We start from the raw sequence: 21,051 nt of genomic DNA, 5'->3' as shown, positions 1-21,051 counted from the left end.
AGATGAAACTCGGTTCCACTCGCTGGCTAGATTGTCAGTGGTCCCGCAGGGCAGTGCTGAGAAGGTGATCTGTGTTTGCTCATCAACAACGAGCGTGACACAAACCTCAAGAATGCTGAGGCACAAGACCTGTGTCTTCCCTAGACAACTTTAAATTCTTTGCTTTTCAGATCAGGGTGAAATGCTAAATAATGTGGGGGTGTTTAGAAACGCCAACCACCAACCACGAAACATCTTTGCGTATAACCATTTGTTTTTATTAAAAAGTTACAAGCAATTAGTTACAGCATAATTTACAGAATAAAGAAACATCCTATAGTGTGAAAATTTACACGATTCAAAACCCATCAAAGTAGCGTCGATATCCCAGACAAACCACAAACTCAGAGTCGCCGCCACTGTGGCGGAACGCGGTCCAGACCTGGGCTGTGCGCATTTCACCATCGGCACGCGGCCGAATGAAAGCACAGAGCACCACGGACCCACTTGGGAAAACAACCGAACCTACCCCGGCCCCTTCCCAGCCAACGCAATCCATCCGCGACTCCCTACAGCAATACAGACATTCTCTTCCTATGGAGAAAGAAAAAAGGTAGATTGAGAAAGATGCACATGCAAATGGAAGGTTAGTCTTTGGTTATGCCACTTGGGTTTCATTTCTTTGTCTCTTGCAATGGGAGTAGCAGAGGCCCTGTCTCAAGGAGAACTCCACAAGGACTCCAGAGACTTGATCAGCGCACTGCTGCCGTTAAGCTGACTGCGGTTTCATTTGCTGGGTTTGCTGGGTTCTCAGACATGTTCAGAGAGCAACATGGACACGTGCAGAGAGGGCAGCCACGTTTCCTCATTTATGGCGACCAGACTTTTCCCCTCCCCATTTGTTTAGTTTTCCATAGCACCTGAGTGACGTCTGGAAGACTAATGCACGTAAGACCATACGAAAGGTTATTAATGAGAGGAGGCCGTTTGGGCTCATCTGGACAGTTTGGCAGTTAAGAGACCCAGGGATCTCACCCAGCCATTATATCAAAGAAACCAGAGTACTGGGCATTAACAAAATGGCTGGCTTGTTGCACACTCACACAAGTAAAAGTCCCAGGTATGTCACCTATATATTTGCAGGCAACATTAAGATGGGATCTCACCCAGCCATTATATCAAAGAAACCAGAGTACTGGGCATTAACAAAATGGCTGGCTTGTTGCACACTCACACAAGTTAAAGTCCCAGGTATGTCACCTATATATTTGCAGGCAACATTAAGATGGGATCTCACCCAGCCATTATATCAAAGAAACCAGAGTACTGGGCATTAACAAAATGGCTGGCTTGTTGCACACTCACACAAGTAAAAGTCCCAGGTATGTCACCTATATATTTGCAGGCAACAGCGAGATGGAGCACAACCCAACTGGATCCATATTGCCTGGCACCACCAGTACCAAGATCATTCACTTCAGGCAGGCACTACATATTTCTCCCTTTCTAGAATGGGCCCCCATTAGACCCTATAATTTGATTCAAATAACTATCAAATCTCTTTGGCCACAGTGCAGAGCATCGCTTGGACTCTACTCACATGACAAGTAAGTAATACAAAATTATGTTCAATTCTTTCCTAAAAGATTCATACATCAACCAAAAAAGGTCAAATCCCCACAATTATGACTGCATCCTTGATTAGGAAAGGAAAATGCTTATTAGGAACAAGGAAAACAACCTTGATTCCTTGTAATACGAAACAGACTTTTCAGATCTGCATTTAGAGTACTGATCATATTAACACTGGAGCTGAAGCACTGTAAAATCACTTTGCAGGGCAATACTAGCATGGTCCAATGAACGCTGATTGGATTATTTAGCCTCTTTTGGAACAGCGAGATAGGAGGGTCAGGATGGAGGTTTGGAGACCTTCCCCATTTATAATGGCTGAAATAATACCGACATGATTCTTGCTAACTAAAACATTGGACTTCCGAAAGCAACCGCTACTTAAGGGCATTTGAGGATAACCAGTACTAAACTTAATACCTACACATTCTTTGCTGTTGAGTCAGAGAAAGCCAACAAGAGAAAATATATCAAAAACAAAAACACTGAAAAATACAGGCAAATTTCAAAGCCGGTACTAAAAGACAAGGTGTTCAAACTTGTTAATATCTCTCTTTAAGGAAATTCTCCTGCAAGTCCAAGCTCTCTCTCCCAAACGCGAGCATGGCGTGTCGGTTTCTCAGCAAACCGTTCCAACCGTGCCAGCAACGAACCTAATAAAAAGCTAATCACGTGAAACGAAATTTAGTTTCCGACATAATGCACAGCCTGCTTCAAAATGTAATTCTTTAACCATAAGATATTTTTTAGGAAGTAAGAATAAAGACAGCTTAAAAACACACATGGGAAATAGCTATTACTCCATTTCTCATGAAACTGCAGGATTTTGGCTCCACCGGTCCGCAAGGTGTTAGTGTCAGTGCTCGCTCTCGATTTTGGGGGGCAGGGAGGTGGAACGGCACGAACAGCGAGACTCAAAAAGTGCTGATGTTTAGCTCTTAGAAAATTGGGGTTGACACATGTAGCTGTAGTCTGGAAGAAAGAAATGTCCCCAACTAAAACCTGTCCTAACAGCGCTTATCAATATTACAACAAGAGCAGGTGCAGCAAGAGCCACAGCTATTAAAATGGAGTAAGAGCTTTCGGCCTTCTGTCTTTCAACCAATACAGCGAATGCCTTGGTGGGAAGGACTTGCTTCACATGGGCGAGGCTGCCTCGGAACTGAACTCCATATCCAGGGTGAGAGATTCTGTGGGGAAAAAAAAGGCAAAAAAATTAATGATGCCCTCTGTTGCCTTGTTTATTCCATTGCTCAACTTGAACTTCTGTCTATCTTTTCTCAAAACCGCCCTGGTCAGATCTGGCCCTGTTCTCCTCCACTTACTGGCTGTTGTGCAGCTGCATCCCCACTTCCTTAATGGACACAGGCTTTGCACATGATTTCTAATATACTGTACCTCTTGCTCTGATTACACTGGATGGAAGCGCAAGCCCAACAGAACAGTACCGACATTAATAATGCCACTGTCCAGGATAACTGATCTCCTTCAGAACCACACAGATTCGACCACTGAGGATGTTGAGACGGTTGCAGACTAAACTGGCTGGTGAAAAGTTCATGCAGCTGCTACCTTTCGTGCTCCGTAGGACGAATCCAGCGTTTCAAGTTCTAAAAGTGAGCCCTGATAAAGGGGTGTAGTTGATATTTACAAATTAGGGACTGGATTTTTTTTAAATGAAAGGTTCTGTGTAATCTAAACACTTCGTAACACACTGTGAACTTTGGGACTGCACTCTGCTCCGCCAGTCAGCTCTGAGTAATTATATGACCGATCAATACTCCCTAAGCAAAGTACATGGTACCTCAATGATCTCCGAGAACAGGTGTTCTCGGCTCTTAATAAAGTCCCTAAGCATTCATAGTGGAGTTCCCAGGACTGATCAAACAGTCCTCCTGTACTTGTGTAGGTGGTTCCTCAGTGGCGAAGGCCAGTCAAGCCAGATCTCTATCCCAACGGCAGGCTGATCCCAGACTTACCCAGAGGCCCTCCTCCTGGATTAGGTTCCTGCACTTCGTTGTGCATCAGCGAGTCCAGGGTGCGAGGGGACATGGGGAACAGATCGCTCGTGTTGCCCGAATTGGTGCTGCACAGGTAGAGAAAACCATGAGGTAACACTGAGCCTCTTTAAAAACATAATATAGAAAAACAGCAATCCAGACCTGCATGAACTGCAGGAATTCTGATAGCATTTGCTGAAAAGTAACAAACGATCAGGTGGGAATGATTTACACGCAGACTGCCCTGTTTTTCTAGAATAAGGCTATTCCAATGAAGCTAAAAAATGCCATATTAATTAAGAGTTTTGCACATCTACTCAAAGTGCGGATTCACCAACAAAGTCTCACAGCTGCTGTCTGTGTGTTAATCGTGCCAAGCCTTCTGAGAAGGCAGTGATCTTAATCTTGTCATGCAGTTCTGACAGCAGTCATACAGGCTCAACCCACTAGCCCAAATACCAGACCGATGTTAGTATGTTTCACGGACAAAAGCAATGAAGTGGACTCAGTTTTCCTGTTTTAAGAAGTATTTGCCTGTCTTTTAGTGCCAGAACTAAAGTGCTTATTAGTGAAAGTCAGCATGGCACAAGTCTCTCACGGATTACAGGAAGAACAGGCATTCTACAAATGCATTCTGGATCTCCATCATATAAAATCTGCCCATGCAAACAATGTAGCAATTAACAGCAATCTGCATCCTAATAATAAAAAAGTTAGGATTAAAAACACTTTATGACTGAACGCTTTTAAAAAGCCGAAGGTTGAAAAAAAAACATTACCAGAATGTTGTGGCAAACAGAACTACAGAAGTGCATTGCTGCTACCAAGGGAAAAAAAAACTGCCCCCTTATCTCGTAATTACGAGATAGTGAATTATCTTGTAATTATGAGATAGCAATGATTACTTCAGTGTATGTACAACCTGTTACGTTGTGCACTGAATGCATCTAGAAGCTGAACTTGGCCGGCACTTTCGGTTTAATGATCATGTCAATGTCCAGTGCTGCAGAATTTGTACGGATTTACTTTCGACTGGGGTTTAGTCAAAATGAAATCTTGTAATTTTCAGCAAATATGAACAGAATCATTATAAGCATGAGGACCACTTTTGTGGGATTTAGAGATCAAAGCAATGATGGTTCTGTTATGAGTTAGTTCTACGTGCAATCAGTCCCACTGCTTGAACTGTAAGTCTGCATGTAGCGATATAGGTATTATACAGTATGACAATTGTGCAAGAATTACGATCTCGTAATTACAAGACCATTTTCTCGTAATTACGAGATAAGGGCGAGGATTTTTTTCCCTTGGTGGCAGCAATGCGCTTCTGCACAGAACTATCAGATGTCAGACTTTTCTTTTGGACTGCCAGGCGATCTCCAGGTTGAAGAAGGCTGTTATTTACCTTATGCACCAATGAAATGAAACATAAAAACTCTGATCACGGAAAGCATTGCAAATCTTGCTTTCTTCAGGTGAGGAAGCAGTGAAGAAGGGTCATTTTCATAAAACACTGTCAGTTTAATTCTCCTAGTTTTCCCTATATGAGCTTACCGAGTGTAAAGGTGATATTTAATACTTGGTTCTATGCAAACAGAAGCACACGTTTAAATATCCGCTTCTGACTCTTTCAGACACTGACACAACCATCAGGTAATTTAAGGGTTAAAGAAGCCCAGTGTGTTAGTATTTGAACTATATGCATCAGTGAACGACTCTCAGCAGCCTCCCATGGTTTTAACTTTTGGAAAAGCTTAAACTTCTATATAAAAATTTGCAAGCAACTCTGGAGGCGCAAAAGAACAATGAAAAAGGTGCAGTCAATCAATAATTAAGATGCTGTTTAAGGACTGGGAGCCCCTGACATACTCAAAAATCGCATATGACAAGGAAAAACTTGGAAACCCCTCAGTCTGGCACTGCTCAAACAGCATGTGCCCTGACAATGGCGTGTATTTTTTTTTTTAACTTGAAACCTTATGTTCCAAACAAATATTTGTGTAGCACTCTGCACTGATGTGTTGAAGGATCCTGGTCAACAGGAACCCAACTGGATTACTTCAAAAACCTGTGATACACAAATCTATGGACCAGTTATGTCATCGGTATAAAGACAGCGGGGACTGCCGAGCTAAAAACTGGGATAAAAAATCCATGAGAACTAGTCAACTGTGACCAGGATTACTCGAGCATTGATAGCAAGTCTGCTGTGGAGCAGGGTAGGGCGTTATTAGGACAGGCCCCCGTCATCTTTTCAGGCAAAACGGGGCGATCTGTCACTTGCTGCAAAGCCATATGCTTGCGGTGGTGCCATTGGAAGACTCTGGTGGGCGGTAACTGTCTCGTAAGGCTCTGTGCAGCATGCAGCAGGTCAGAAGATACATGAGCGTACTGGAGAATCACGTCTACAGATCCTCACTAGGAGCCATTTAAAACTTCCCACTGCTGGGAAAATAGTTTTAGGTCCAAATTTACCACGGCATTACAATCCCATTGGACTTCTTTCATTACATCACCTGGAAACCAGCAGGACCAGGGGTATCACACTCAGTTCCTGGGGGGCCTTCTGTTTAAGGCCTTATGTAACTGGTTTTCAGATACACAGTGGGTCTAATTAACTGCATCATTGTGATATTTCTAACCTGGCTCCACAAGATTGTATAAGTAACCTTTAAGTTTAGTAAAGTGTATTTTTTGAGCGATCAACTGTCCTTAAGAAACATCCTGTATGTGACAAAAGCTAAATACTTGAACTGCTTAACTGACAAATCAGGTGGGAACAAAAAACAGAAGAGGAATGAAGTCTGACAGCCCAGAGCAAGAACATATTCTGCACTGCAGCAAAAAGCTTTTGATAGTTTTCCTTATTTGGCAGAAATGCCATTTTTTCCAGCACCCCCACTGGGACTGACTGTTGTCCTTCTTGTGCTGGTTTGACAGGGACATGAAGCAACAACGCATGCATTCGCCAAAGTGCGCCTCAACTGTGGGGACTGCTGCTGCACCACAAGCACTTTCAGGGCTGGACAGCAATCCTGGTCCATGCTGGGTAACAACACAGCCCAGATTCAAACCAGCAGTCTTTTAACTATAAGATGGACACCTTGTTGGATGAGCCACTCAGGAGTCTCCCTTCCCCCTCCAACCCCAACCCATAAAAACATCTCCAATCTTTTTAATAACCAAATGCAAGAGGAAGACTGAGCCCAGCTTCTGCCAATTTCATTTTGCTCTACAGAGACCAGACACAATGCCATGGTACTGACGGGGGTGGGAGGGACAGAAAACTTCAGCTGCCCACAACTCGCCCCAACTCCCACAAGACCAGCACCGCCACACACCATGCCCCCGGCCCCCCGCCCTCCCCAGATCTCCACCCTACCCCGAATATCCGTTGGCCAGCAGCTCGCTGTCCGGCATGTCCATGAACACAGATGGGGACCTGTGGAAACAGGTCATTTCTCACTAGGCACTTGTCTTATCTCTCTCTCTCCGCCGGGAAAATGCCTCTCTATCCTATGCCAGGGGTTTGGCAATCCTTGCCTGCTCCTTTCCATCCCAGAGGAGGATGTCAGGACCACAACTGCAGGGATTCCCAATTCTGGCCCTAGAGGACCTCACACCTGCTGGTTTTCATCCCAGCAGAGCTTAAGCAATTGATTGGTGCCTTAATTTTCCCAACTGGAATATTTTTAAGTTTTTATTGTAGCAATTCTTTCAGAAGACGGGGATTTTATTCTACTTAAGAACCGCAACAGTTAAAAGGCCACATCTCCAAGACCTAAAAATCAGTCAAACAGATCAAATAAATCCTATTATTAGTATTTTAATTAATTGTTCAATTGGACAACCAAGTGCTTGGCTAGAATAAAAGCCAGCAGGTGTGTGGGCCTCCAACACCAGAATTGAAAAACCTTTGCTCCTTACAGTTTAGTACTTCATTAACTAAATTACTTCTGCTGCTGCAGATCACCTAAACCAGGACTACTCACCCTGCAGCCCTTTCCAGTTCACTCCAACACATAATTTTGCTGCAACCAGCTCCTGATTTCTATACAGGATCAGTATAGAAGATAAGAAGCTGGTTTATATCAAAGTGTTGCAAAATAACAGACTGGAAGGGTGGCCAATTAGGTAGCCCGGGATCACTTGGAAAACAAAAGCATGAACTGAATGCCAGTCCAATCCTGATTCAAGTATCTATCGTTGGTGTTTTTCCCTCTCATTCAAAGATCTTTCCCACTCCTATGTATTCCTCCCATATGCTAACATCTTCTCTCATTTCACTAACTGCACCCCTCAGCATAACAGCGTGACGAACTGGCTGGGGTGCTGGGTGGTGTCCTTCAATGTCACGGTTGAGTGAAAGGGTTAAGCCATAAGAAGGCTGCACCCTGAAAAGATGTCATATTGAACGTAAACGGGTATAGAAGCTATACTTACGGGGTCACGCAGATGAACTTTGTCTTCAGATAAGGGACTGTGCCTAATGGGGGAAAGAGAAAAAGGTTGAAATTGTCACATCTCTGCATACAGGGTACAAGCATCTCTCTGCAGAAAAAGGTCCGTCAATCATTTTTCCTTATTCTGCTATACCTCAAATAAAACCTGCATGTCAGAAGCCCGGCTTGACTGTTATGAGAAAGAAGAAAAGCCGACAAAATAAAACGGGGTGTCACTTACGAGCAGCACTGACCCTGTTCCCCCCGGTACCCCGAGGACAGCAGCTTGTAAGGTCTGCTGTGGTGCATAACCAAGCAGGACCATCAACGACTACCTGGGTCTGTGAAATCCGGCTGTTCGGTGTTCTCTGTGCGGCAGTACTTCCCAAACGCTTCCTCCTTGGGGATCTCTGGAAACAGGTACACGAGTGGAGAGACCAGGATGTTGGTGGCATCCATGATCTTGTAGCCCATGATGATCTCGGCGAAGGACATGCTGTTCAGCTGCTGCTTGGTGTAGGGCTCCACGGACTGGATCTGCGTCTTCCCTGAAACACAGAAGCCTTTGGTCAGACCGGGAATTCTCCTACGTCTTCCAAAGCACTGCCAGGAAGAGCCTGGAAGAGATCCAGCGACTCAAAGCCATCAGGCCCATGTGCTGGTTCATTACCCGACAGACTCCAGGCGAGGCGCCAGCTGGTGAGTGGGTATGCATTACAGGAAGACAGTCTGCAAGCTTCACCCAAGAAAAGAAGCTCCCTGAAGCCTGCAGCTGGCACAGGGGAGCCTGATAACTTGCTTTTATCCAACTGCACTCTTAAGGCTCTGCTTTATATATATATTTTTTTGCATATTAACTGACCCTTTTTTCCTTCACTGGGTGATGCCTATAGAAGGTCATGAGATAAATGCTGTCAAATGAAATAATGAAGTGATCTCTTAAGTTGAAAACACCAAACTCTGAGCATTTGCTCCATTTCTGGAGCAACGCCCATGTGCTTTTACAGCTGTGCCTTGAGCCCCACAGCCTGGACCCAAATTCGCATGCCGAGGTTCAGGTCGATGACCACGGCCGCTTACCGCTGATGTCTTTCTCCACCCAGGTGAAGGTGATGCCTCCCTCCTTGCTGCTCTCACTGAAGCGCAGAAGGAAGGTGCCTGGGGGCTTGGTGCTCAGAATGGCCCTCTCGCGCTCCTTGCTGATGAAACCCATGATGTACCTGTCAATGCAGATGGACACTGTCACGGCCGCGCACGACGCCTTTTGCTTTGTGTTCTGGCATTGTAGCGAAAAAGGCAAGAAAATCTACAGAGCGCCTGACTTTGGCATCATTACAGATCTGTTCATGATAAGGTAGCAAAGCACTACAAATAGAACAAGGTGTTGGGTTACAACAGAGAAACAACATTTTATAAAAGGACAGGGTATAAATCTTCCTGGTTCAAGCTTGGGTCTTTACGTGTGACCAGGAACCCCTAAGCAGAGGTGCATAACTGGAAGACTGCCACCTAGTTTTTTATATATTTGATAGACATACAAACACAGGAACAGACTGTGCCTTATATAACATATTTAAGGAACTTATTTGCCACCTAGTTGGGGCAAGAATAAGACGATAAAGATCACCTCAGATCTTGCCTAAAAAGTGACTCTTGCAATAATCTCCTGCAATATCAGTAAAAGCTCTTTTCACTCCTGCTAGACCTAACCCTGAACGACTGAGTGACCTAGAGCACAGAAACAAAGACTCAAGGTTACAGAGAGGAGGCCGTGTTAACACCGCACCCTTCGTTCCACAATGCCAAGATGTACTTCTTCACCAGGTCGATGATATTGTCCAGCCACACCCAGAAAGAAAACCCTTTCCCTGCCATATTCTCCTGTAGGGATGAAAGAAAAATAGAAGACATTTCAAAAGCACGGTTTTATAAAGATTCTTCGCGATGTGCAGAAACGATCTGTCAGGAATTTCTCACCTTGCAGAACTTTGCCCATGTGATCTGACACCCAGAGTAGTTCACGCAAGGTCCTGAGAAGAAAACACCCTCGTTCAATTTTCAATCCTGAATCCATCAGAACACAACTAACAGACTAGATTTACAACTTTTTTCTAAAAGTAATAGGATTAGAATTGTTTCTTGTCTGTATTTTACAATTACCATCAGTGTAACAAAGTCCTTGTTAATTGCATTACTAGGCTGGAAATCCTTAGCAAACACAAAGTCTTACACAGCTATTTTTTTAATCACAGATTTTTAATCACAGAACCACCCTGGCCTCATTTCACTGTTTAGTCATAACAGTACATATCTTAGTCTTCCCGTATGTTCTGTGACATCAGTACAAACGGGAGATAATTTCAAATCGAATGTGCGCATTTCCCGAAATCATACGACAGATTTGCGGGAGTCGTAATCTATCACCACAGTGTCAATATAGGCTTTCGGAATCCAGAAAACAAGTTGTGGAAGAAATGCAAAACATAAAAGAAGACTTGCGCTGTATGTTCTTTTTTTGTGCATATATAAAAAGACGCCGCAAAGCGTCAAGCCTAGAAACAACTCCGATCTCACAGAAAGAGAAAGAAAGCAAGGAGTTAGAAGCAGATGAGGGGAGAAAGGAGGAGGAGGGGGCCAAGCTGACTCCCTGTCTTTGATATCTGTTCTCACGGAAGACGACAAGACGAACACCAGGGAGGAAAAGCCCGAGCCCGACGAGAGCAGAGAAGAAGCCTGACCCAGCAGCTTCTCCGCCAGGGTGGTCAGCTGCTCGATGGTCAGCCCCCGCTTGGTCGTGGAGGAGAACTGCCAGCTCAGCACCTCGGCCACCTGGTCCCACGTGCCCACGGGGGGCTTGGTGAAGAAGTTGACATTCTGGAGGGGGGGGGGGAGACGGGGCCTTGTTAAAAACCTACAAGCACGCTGGCGTTCCTCTCCCCAGGTGACACAGCACTCGACTCAGGAGCCAGCCCTGGGGCGCGTTCCCTCCGCTGAAGGACAGGATGCGTCTCTGTTTTACTGTTTGGTCTCGCCTTGATTTCGCACCAGTGAGGTAGCCCGAGCTAATATTAGGATTAAAAAATATACGTTTTCTAATCCAGTACTGCAGTCATGGCAGGGAAACACCTAAGATTATATCATATTTGCTATTTAATGAGCATTTTATTTGGTGTTTAATAAAAGAACATTAAAGTCTAGGGTCATGAGACATATAGTAGCTCCTTAAAAGGTAATTCTAAGTTCCCGAACTTTTAAACATATGTGATGTTGGGAGCTCAATAATTGTAATTAACAGAGTTTTAAAATGTTATTTCATTTCTTTCCAGGGGAGAAGGTTCCTTTCCTGCCCTGTCTCATGGACTGTGAGCTGCTGCTACAGTCTCTCTCTTGCTCTCAGCACACACACCTGTGATTCATTAAAGGACAATAAAGCCAGGTGCAGCTCTCTGCTGTGCCTCCTTCCTCCCTCCCAGTCAGGGCTAGGGAAAATGAGGCAGTGAGGCTGTAACCCCTTGAACGCTCACTGCCTTAGATTCACACAACGGCTGAAACAGGGCTTCTTCTGGCTTAACCAAGCTTAGGGTTACATGAAGATTTGTGGAACCGAACCCTTACATAACCCAGGCAGTGGGCTTAGTGTACAAAACCTACCTGAGTGAGGCACCAGCATAGCACAACAATTATGTGTTTGAACGCAAATAGATAAGACAGAAAAGACTAGGCGAATGAGTCTTGCTGAACACTCAGATTCCTCTTAGTCACCCTTTTCCCTGCCACTAGGGGGAGCTCTTTACCTTGGGGTGATTGGTCAGCATGTTGTACCACAGGATGGACGCCCAGGCGTTGGGCATCTGGCAGATGTTGGAGATGACGACCACAGGCAAAGAATGCGTCTGAAGAAAGACAAAACAGAAGATGAGTTTTTCTCCCTCACTATCGTGTCTGGAGGAAGGCTCCTGATATTCAAAAGCACTTCTGAAAAAAGAAATCAATTCAGGAGAATATATTAATAGCACAGAGAGCCCCAAGCCCACTTTATTACCTTTGCATCTTCCGCTGCTATATTTGCAATAATATCTCTTGATCACTTGGGAAAAGGAAGTGCTTTTTTAGGAGCTATTAGTAAAGTAATAAGATACTTAAATCATTAAAAATTAAGAGATGGGTTTCTCATTTTCTACTATCAACCTACATTTGGGAGGTGAACCTCTGACATAGGAAAACGATGAATCAGTCTGCAGATAATGACACCCATCTGTACCAATTAGAATTACCATATGGCCCTGTGACCTCCTGGGAATTTCCTGCCAGGACACGGCTTTGAAGAAAACGGAAATTTATAAAGCAACACGCTTTTGTGTGAACTTCCTCACTGTGTACAACAAAGAGCACTGGCCACACTGGTTCCTGGTCTTCCCACACATCACTGTGTGTGAACAGTGGCTTGTAAGTAACTTCTTTTCTTGCAAATGAGTTAACATTTTAAGAGGATTTTCACCGTAGTGAAGCTACAATATTCAACTAAGCAAAGCTGTAGTGTTTTATGATAGTTACATCCAGTGTTAAAGTGTCCTGAGTACAATATAGTGTTAGCCTAGTACTGTAAAAAGTGATTTTCCCTGAACAAAGCAAACTGCCTTAATAAATGAATTTGTTATGCCACACCATTCACAAAGAAGCCAGCAGTATTTTACATCGTGATTACTCTCAGCTTTTTAAACCAAGAAATTCACTCCATTCAACCATAGTTAACAAGTATAATTTTATCGGCAATGACAAAGAACTTTGTAATAGGCGTCAGTACAGATTAGTGTAAGGTTCTAACGCAGACACAGAGACTGCCTTCCCTGCTAATTCTTATCAGCAGAACTCAAGACGAAACGAGCTCTACTGATTCATAACATCTCATTAAAATGCATTTGCAAACCATGAAAATCTAATCTCTGGAACTAAAGCTATAAACCGATATGATGTGTTTAATGAATACAGATTGCAGGGATCACAGTATGCAAATTAAGTTGAGACCACCAGCAACGAAAAACAGCTAGTTGCATTTTCAATATAATTCTACAGAACAAAGACTATGGCATTCTAACAGAATAAGATCTTAAGACAATTCATTGTGTTACCTAGAGGTCAAAGGGCACAAGCCAGTGGGCTATTTAATTAAGCTTTTTCTGGACCACTTCAGCTGTACAAGTTAAAACTGTGTTAATGGTGTAACTGCACTAAGATTACGAGACCTTTCTCGTTTCCCCTCCCTAACTCAGTTACCATGAAGATCAGAGCATTGGTCTGTCAGTTTTTGCTATTTACAGCGAGATGCTGGCATTGTTAAGAACGTGGACTCCATGAGTCAGAAAGTTAAGACAACATTGTCAACTCTGCTTCCATGGATAAGCTCTGAGAAAATTAGAGGTCATGTAGGCTTATTGCTTCAGCAATTTCTGCAGGCAGCTCTGAAAGATGCAGTTTCTGTCCGCACACTGACCTCCAGGTCGATCTTCAGCCCCTGGTGGTAGACCTCAGTCTCGAAGGTGATGAGATGCAGCTCCTCGGTCACGATCAGAGAGGCCTGAACAAAGAAATAATGTCAGATAATGGAACTGAACTTGTCGAAATAACCCACAGAGGGATCAACACCTAAAAGAAGCTCAGCTACCGGAAGGTGTATTTTTGTTTTTTCAGTTTCATTACACATCATATTAACTTTACAAAGGAGTGTTGCCTTAATTTGGGGGGTATTTTAAACCTTGGCATACACCTTAAAATCACAGTGCCTGGATGATGAGACTAATCTTTATCAAAATAAAAGAAAAATAAATTCCATACACGTGAATTAAATTTTGAGTCAGTTAAAAGAAAACCAATTGAAACCAAACCAATTGAACATAAAGCATGTTCTGTTATTCTAGACACGTGCTCAGTTTCGTTCCTACTTACATCACTGTTCGCCCGGCCTCCATTCCCACATCGCTGCTCTCTCAGGGTCTGCAAACAGACAGGACACCCTCTCAGTACCATCATCCACACTCTGGCCCAAGACAGAATGGGGCTGTGCGTCATCAAAGCCTCAGATCCAGTCTGCTAGCAGGTCGCAAACTCACCAGGTGTTTGAACTCAGCGGACAGGCTGCCGTTATTGGACTCCTCCATATTCATCACCTTCGTGTTCGTACCCAAGATGTTAAACTTGCGGGAACTGGAATAATTTCGGATACAAGTGGTCATCAAAAAGAAGCACGTCTCGGCCCGTCTTGAAAACGCCTGTGCGTGGCTGCATTCTCACAAGGGCATTTCTCTTTTTTTTTTTGGCGCAACTGTATTTTAAAACGAAAGAGGCCAAGGTATTTAAGACGTGACAAAAGACCTGACACCAGAGGTTTTGTACTGCGCCACATTGTTAAGAACAAGGATATCGGCTACAGGGCCCCCTACTGGCTGGACCGGGAAAGGCTCCATTCACAGATCAAGCTCGGCCCTTGAGTCTGCAGAGTGGAATTCGGACACCATCGTTCACCACCTGTGACCCCTAGCGTGACACAGGGGAGCTCGAAGTCAGCCAGTGTACCTGAAGCTTGCCCTTCAACAGTGACCCCTGCAGGCTGCCCGATGCCAGAGATTGGATTGATCAAAGACGACTACATTACATTCTGTCCATCGGCGCATACAGGAAGAGTGACAGTTTGGGGTTTTCAGATCCCCCTGCATCCCCAAAAAATATTTTGGCACTGTATTGAACATTATGATCCTCTAGTCCCAAATTATTTCACACATTAACGTTTGCATACTTTTCCACATTCGGAAATATTAGATGAATTTGCTTGCAGGTGGGCAGATCACTTTCATTTATGACAATTCTTGCTATGCACGGTTTCTATCTCCTTCTAACCCTGCTGTTAACACCGGTAATTTTGGAAAGGTCGGGGGGAAGATGCGGAAAAAAAAAGAGGGATTCAGTTTAAAAATACGACAATAGGTTTATTTACCCTCTCAATGCTGCCACATCCCCCGATTCCCTGTCAACAGAGAGCACAGAGGGAGGTTAGTGAGGCCGTCACAGCTACAAGGCAAAATATACCTCAACGGGTAAAAAAAAGTATTTTATAAGCTCACGCTTTAAAAAATGATCCATATAATCATTGTTTAGAGCCAAGTCTTAACTTGATTAAAGAACTGAGCTACTTTGATACTTTGCGTCAATAAGAATGAACTTCAAAGCACCAAGGCTATAAAAAACTAAAAACTGGTTCAACTACAACCTAAAAGAGAGAATGCGTTTAGTAATTAGAGGTGTCACGTACACTGTAATGTAAAATAAATGCTTTTTATAATACATTAACGGGAAGCGTTTGAAAATAGCAAAGAAGAGGTTATCCCTTACTCACTTGTCGATGCAGACTTTAATCTTCAGTTGATAATTCAGCTCGGGAAATTTCACCAGCAACCTGATAAATGGGGAAAAAAACAGATTTTATTTAGATTATTTGTAACATATGATGGCAAAATAAAGCACAGGAGCGTAGGTCACACGGAAAAAGTTTCACCTTCTAAGCCAGTTATGATGAATTGAAGACTAGCTGTCAGGGAAACAAACTGCTCAACTGGGGGGGGAAAGATAAGGTTCAGAAAGAGAAGCCGTGTGTCTTGACACTCACCTGACCTTGGTAGTGAACTGCACCCCTGTCTTAATGACCAGAGGCCTATCGGGGTGCATAGGCATACATGGCTGTCGCTCCACCACAAAGGCACTGCAAACACAGAGAGGGTTACTTAGACACACGCCCACAGGCGCCCACTGAGCCTGGCAAAAACACATGCAAAGGAAATCCCTAGAGCGCCTCCCAAAATTAAAAGCAACGTAAAATTCACCCACGGTGGATAATATGTTGGTGAAATTTCAGGATAACGGTTGTCCAGGAAGTTACAACAGAAAGAGCATTACCTCAAAACACAAGCTAAAGAAATCATCTGTGAAGTTTCTCCTTTTGATTAACGTAATGATCGTGGGTTCATGCAAGCGACATGCCAGATCTTAATAAATCTCTACCTACAGGACTGTATGTATTGTTTCAAAAGCCCAACCACATACATGAATAAGGAATATTTTTCGGAAGTCAGGCTGGGAAAGACATGATGCGCAGGACAAATCGGATCGCATTCACATAACTTGCTCTGCCATCAGAGATCACTTCATGGAAAAAATGGACTTTTGATAAAAAGAATAGGAACTATATTCATATAGCGGACATTAAACGTCACAATGTTCAATCCATAATTTTAAATGCTCAGTAACAATGCCAAATGTATACAAAACTGAAGTCAACTAGGAAGCATGAGCAATCCTGGGAACAGTTTTCCCTGGATCTACAGTATAGCTACATACCTTTTCATGAGGTTCCTGAAGATGTCCACTATCTTCTCCTCCAGGGCAGGCCGGTGCTGGACGATAGGGTCGCCCTTGTAGGACACCTTCTGCTGCAGCTCCTCCAGCTTCTTGATCTGCTGTCTGATCTGCAGCTGGGACTCGGCCAGAGAGGTAATCCTGTCCGCAGTATTGGAGAAGGAGACGGCAGGCAAAAGAGAGAGAATGGAGGCTTAGAACACTGCTTTTCCCAAGCGTGCTACACGGCGCAGGAGAAGTGGATACATCCGTTCTGTAAGGGCCCAAAACATTGCTCAACTAGCATGTTTCTTTACGTGAGGAGATGAGCCAAAAAACATAGAAAGATAAGGAGAAATGAAGGCAAGACAGGCTTGCACATCACTTTGCAAGAAGTACAGAAGAGAAGGGAGAAAATACACATATACTCACAAGACAACATGAAGGAGGCAGGGGAAGGAAAAACGAATACAGTGGAAGAGAGTCAGACAGTTTCTACTGCTGAAGGTAAATGCCGTTCACCTGGGGGGGGGGAGTCAAAGAGTGGACCTGTCGGTTTTTTTCAGTGCCGGACTCGATGTAACCGAAGTATCAGCTAGTGGAAAGATTCACCCAGCGGCGGGGCTAGAATCCTGCAGTGGGAACCGATTGGGAGGTGTGGTGCCCGCCCAGCCCTTACGCATCCCGAAGGAGTGCGACAGGAAGTGCAGGAGGAAGTGGGCTGCTGCTGCCTACCAGGTCTCCAGGCGGTCCAGGCAGATGTTGGGGGGTCCCCCGATGCAGGCGATCTGCTGCCGCCTCTTCCAGTCCGCCAGCTCCTCATCCGTCAGGTTCTTCTGCACGAAGTCCATGGCCGACAGCAACCCCGCCATCTCGGTCACGATTTGCTGTGCAAGGAGAGAGAACTTCAATCGCATCTCATTGCCCTCCTCGGTTTTCTTCAACAGCTTGGAACTTCTCATAGGAGCTCACTATCCTCAAGTGAGTAAATACAAGAAGATCTGCATCCATCCTTTCATTTCATTTCAGGCTCTGAACATCTTTCAGAAGAAATGCATGGAAGCCATGGTAACCTAATTAACCCGATTACAAGCGATAGTCACTTGCTCGTCAGGCTTGCATACCCTTCGGAGCTGATCCAAAGCTGTCAACATCTGCTCCAGCTGTGCCATTTTCTGTCTCGTTGCTGCTGCCTGACTGTTCCCGTTCAGATCCTGGGAGATTTCTGGAAATGATTCAGAAAAAAAATCAGAATTACTTCACTTGGAAAGACAACAGATTGCCTTAGGCGTCTGTTTCAGAAGTCTTAACATCTTCCTCTGAAATGGACTTAAAGGAGAGAAATCTTGGTTTCCTCTGCTTTCCCCAAACGAGTCATGGCTTTTCTCAGCAAGGCTTCAATTGACACCAGCTCTTCCAGATTTGCACCCCCTAATGACTGACTGCCTCACCTCCTTGGCTTTTCAGAGTCTTGTAGTTAAAGTCAAAGTCATCCTGCAGGTTTTCCAGCATTTTCATCTTCTGCTCCATATCCTGAAAGACAAATCCATTTTCTGCATTACAGGAAGAAAAAAATCTTCCAATTCTATTCCAATACAAATCTTTTCCAATTTCTCCATCTCTGGTATCTCCAGGTAGTGTTTCAAGTTTCCCGCTGCAAATCAGATATTCATACATTTCAGGCAGGGGTGAACTGAGCTGCATTTCAGCCGTGCAGTAAAAGGCACAAGCAGCGGCAGAGATGGGAGGGTGTGATGGCAATCCTTCAGCCTCTGGCGCAATAGTACCACCCGTGTGGTAAAACGAAATCCTTCAGCATAAACACCTTCAGCATCAAGGCCTGTTTCTTGTTTTCCCTCCCCACCCAGGATGTTAATAAACACGCGCAAGAGCCACACCTGCACTCTTTTCCTCACGTCCTGCAGGTTGTGCTCCAGAATCTGCTGCTTCTCCGTCACAACCGTGCCCGTGGGGTGAGACGCCTGCCCATCCTGTGCGCAGGAGAGGAAAAAAAAAAATAATACACTCCGCTGTAACATCTTGACTTGTCTTTTTATTCCTCAAACCAGTTCTGATGCAGGCTTCCAAACTGAAACTAGAAGCTCTGCATTCACGGATAATTTTTCCCCCATTGTCTAGGTTCTTTTCATTTATAAAGGAAAAATCTTTCCTATCATCGTGTCTAATTTATAAGACAGTCTAATATAAAGCCTATACAGAAGCGGTCTTAAATTATATTTTTTTATTAAAATAAAGCTAGCATTAATAGAATCTTACTCTGATCTAGGCATTTGGGTCATCACACATTCAAAATGGGCTTTGAGAAATACGTTATGCTGGACAATAATTCAATACAAAAACCTTTACTCAACCCCAAGGGGGCAATTTAAGATAATGTATTTGCTCCTTGGTCCTCTGATGTAATGAAGATTAACCGATTAAGTCCCGATGAGGAGGCAGGGGAGTGGAAAAGTGTGGCACGGCGCGGTGCGGCTCAGGACAGCGTGGTTATGGGAACAGACCTGAGCCGCGGTTGTAGCAGTCTGCAGCAATCGATTCTCTTCCCACAGGCATCGAGCCACTATCCGCGCGATCTCCATGGGCTTTTCCAGGTACTTGCTCTAAAAAAAGAAATGTGTGGGGGGGGGAGAGGCAAGGAATAATAAAGGGCTTTGCTCCGACAGGCACAAGCTTTCCACTCGATATCCAGTGGAAGCACATTCGTTAAGTTATGCCAAGGTAAACGGCTGGAAAAGTGATCCGAAAAGCGCTGCCGGGGCATCTGCGCACACGACCTGCGGGCTGGCCAGTACCTGCAAGTGCTGCTTGATCCTGCGCAGGTTGTGCTGGTAGAGCACGTTGTTCTCCTGGAGGAAGCGGCTGTACTGCTGGTCGATCTCCCCCAGGAGGTTGTGGAAAACCAGCGTGGCGTGAGATTCTTTGTTGGCAGCGTAGGCCCTGAGGTACGAGACATAAACAAACATCATTATTTAATTTACAGATGCTTCCGAGAGTTCGTGGTCATTACCCGACGAACACTCCCCGGGCATTGGGAACCAATCAGTTTGACTACAAGAAGTTTGAACAGAATATAGATGACGTAGTTGTGAAACTCTTCTTCAAGCAGAATGGGACTGAGAGAAGAGCAGAGGGGTTGAAATGTTCTCCTCACTGTTCGCACCCGTTATCCATAGGACTTAATCTGGCCAGGTAAAATGATGGAAGACCTTTCCTACCTCCTCGTGACCTGCCTTGCCTGCTGCTATTTGTTTGCTGGGGGAGAGAATGGGGGCAGAGAGTACATCTAGGCTTACATACTCATCATTAAAGGTCGTATAGCCATTATCAAGACCCATCGTCAGAACATAAAGGCTGCAAAACAGAGGGCATCATTTGGTAAGGAGTCAAAAGTTTTGTTCATTCGCTTCTTGAAGGGGCCTAGTTTGAGTCTCAATCTGGTAGGAAACCTGCTCCAGACAAGCCTGTGGCGTATGGGAAGGGTTTCCTGTTCTCTGTCTAAAACAATGTAAAACATAAACAATTTAAGTTTAATTGAGACCCTCTGTTCTTTGCTACTTAGGCAAAAGGAGTCCATTGGGATGACAAAAAAAACGCAGAATAATCATTCTAGCTCTAACGAATCTGTTTAAAAGTACAGTGATATTGTTTTGTACATTTTCACACTCAAAAGCACCATATATAAGCTAATCTCTGGTAAAGGCCTGCATGGGCTCTCACAGAACAACTCATTAGAGGCATTAACTCTAGTTAATTAACTCCAGCATCAAGTTCTCAGCAGGCAATTTAAGGTAGAGAAAACTGCTTCAGAAATATGGACTTCTGTTCTTCTGTTCTACCTGTACTGAAGCTCTGCCCCACAGCAACAAGCAGAGAGCCATACATCAGTATGACAATCCACGTGGAAGAGTGCTTCAAAATCACTCACGAAGAATCTTTAAATGCTCAACCTCCAGTACTCCAATCACACATAACAAGGGCAGATTGCGAAACTGTAAATAAATGTCAGATTTGTAACTGCGGTCATAAAAATCTGTACCAAAAAAACTAAACAATAAAAAAAAGATCATTCTAAAACATGACATAATGCCTAAGTCCAGTATACTAAAAGCACAAGGAAAAAATTACGAAACCACCCAAGTTCTTACCTTTAAGAAACTCGGCAATAGGACCAGTTGATTTATATGGTTCTAGATATATTTAACAAATATAAGATTTGGGCTTCAGCTCTCCAGTGCTGAGTCACGTCTTGGACATGTGGCTCCAGTTCTACAGAAAATGAGCAACTTGGGATTCTTTTAAACTCCTTCCAGCTGAGGGGCATTTTCTTTTTACTTGCGATTCACAGAACCTGAAACTCAAAACTAACTAACTCTCTCTCTCTCTCTACGGTGGCCATTTGCATGTAGGATAAGCAGCACGATTGTTTCGAGAGATTACAGCTGTGAAGCCAGTTGCTCAGAGTGAAACAGGAAACCGGAAACGCAGAACAAAAGTAATAGCTAATTACTGACCACGTAGTTAACATAAGCTTTTTTGTCTTTTTACGCCTTAACTGTTTGAAAAGTATTTCTGTACAGAACTACTCATGTGATGAC

The 21,051-nt window shown here is 44.1% G+C and overlaps 1 protein-coding gene across 6 annotated transcripts in view; it reads right to left on the bottom strand.

Annotated features, from left to right (window-relative positions):
- Window positions 1-235: 235 nt before the first annotated feature.
- stat3 (signal transducer and activator of transcription 3 (acute-phase response factor)) overlaps window positions 236-21,051 on the bottom strand; it is a 30,834-nt gene continuing 10,018 nt past the window's right edge. For 2 of the 6 annotated variants that reach the window (XM_088906102.1, XM_088906103.1), the window contains exons 3-25: window positions 19,249-19,393; window positions 18,958-19,056; window positions 18,334-18,426; window positions 17,887-17,968; window positions 17,560-17,660; window positions 17,171-17,322; window positions 16,439-16,597; window positions 15,711-15,803; window positions 15,441-15,500; window positions 15,042-15,071; window positions 14,161-14,254; window positions 13,997-14,044; window positions 13,545-13,628; window positions 11,848-11,946; window positions 10,792-10,927; window positions 10,031-10,083; window positions 9,840-9,934; window positions 9,134-9,273; window positions 8,386-8,601; window positions 8,055-8,097; window positions 6,994-7,053; window positions 3,591-3,697; window positions 236-2,801 (exon numbers count right to left, since the gene is read on the bottom strand). In XM_088906102.1, coding sequence (XP_088762228.1) covers window positions 2,749-2,801; window positions 3,591-3,697; window positions 6,994-7,053; window positions 8,055-8,097; window positions 8,386-8,601; window positions 9,134-9,273; window positions 9,840-9,934; window positions 10,031-10,083; window positions 10,792-10,927; window positions 11,848-11,946; window positions 13,545-13,628; window positions 13,997-14,044; window positions 14,161-14,254; window positions 15,042-15,071; window positions 15,441-15,500; window positions 15,711-15,803; window positions 16,439-16,597; window positions 17,171-17,322; window positions 17,560-17,660; window positions 17,887-17,968; window positions 18,334-18,426; window positions 18,958-19,056; window positions 19,249-19,393 — 2,242 coding nt within the window. In that variant the 3' untranslated portion in view covers window positions 236-2,748. The remainder of the gene's footprint in view (window positions 2,802-3,590; window positions 3,698-6,993; window positions 7,054-8,054; window positions 8,098-8,385; window positions 8,602-9,133; window positions 9,274-9,839; window positions 9,935-10,030; window positions 10,084-10,791; window positions 10,928-11,847; window positions 11,947-13,544; window positions 13,629-13,996; window positions 14,045-14,160; window positions 14,255-15,041; window positions 15,072-15,440; window positions 15,501-15,710; window positions 15,804-16,438; window positions 16,598-17,170; window positions 17,323-17,559; window positions 17,661-17,886; window positions 17,969-18,333; window positions 18,427-18,957; window positions 19,057-19,248; window positions 19,394-21,051) is intronic. The other 4 variants (XM_088906104.1, XM_088906105.1, XM_088906106.1 and 1 more) reach the window with 3 other exon arrangements.

Source organism: Atractosteus spatula, chromosome 26, assembly GCF_055471065.1.
Source record: "Atractosteus spatula isolate fAtrSpa1 chromosome 26, fAtrSpa1.hap1, whole genome shotgun sequence".
Taxonomy (NCBI): Eukaryota; Metazoa; Chordata; class Actinopteri; order Semionotiformes; family Lepisosteidae; genus Atractosteus; species Atractosteus spatula.
This window is presented reverse-complemented; position numbering and strand designations above follow the sequence as displayed.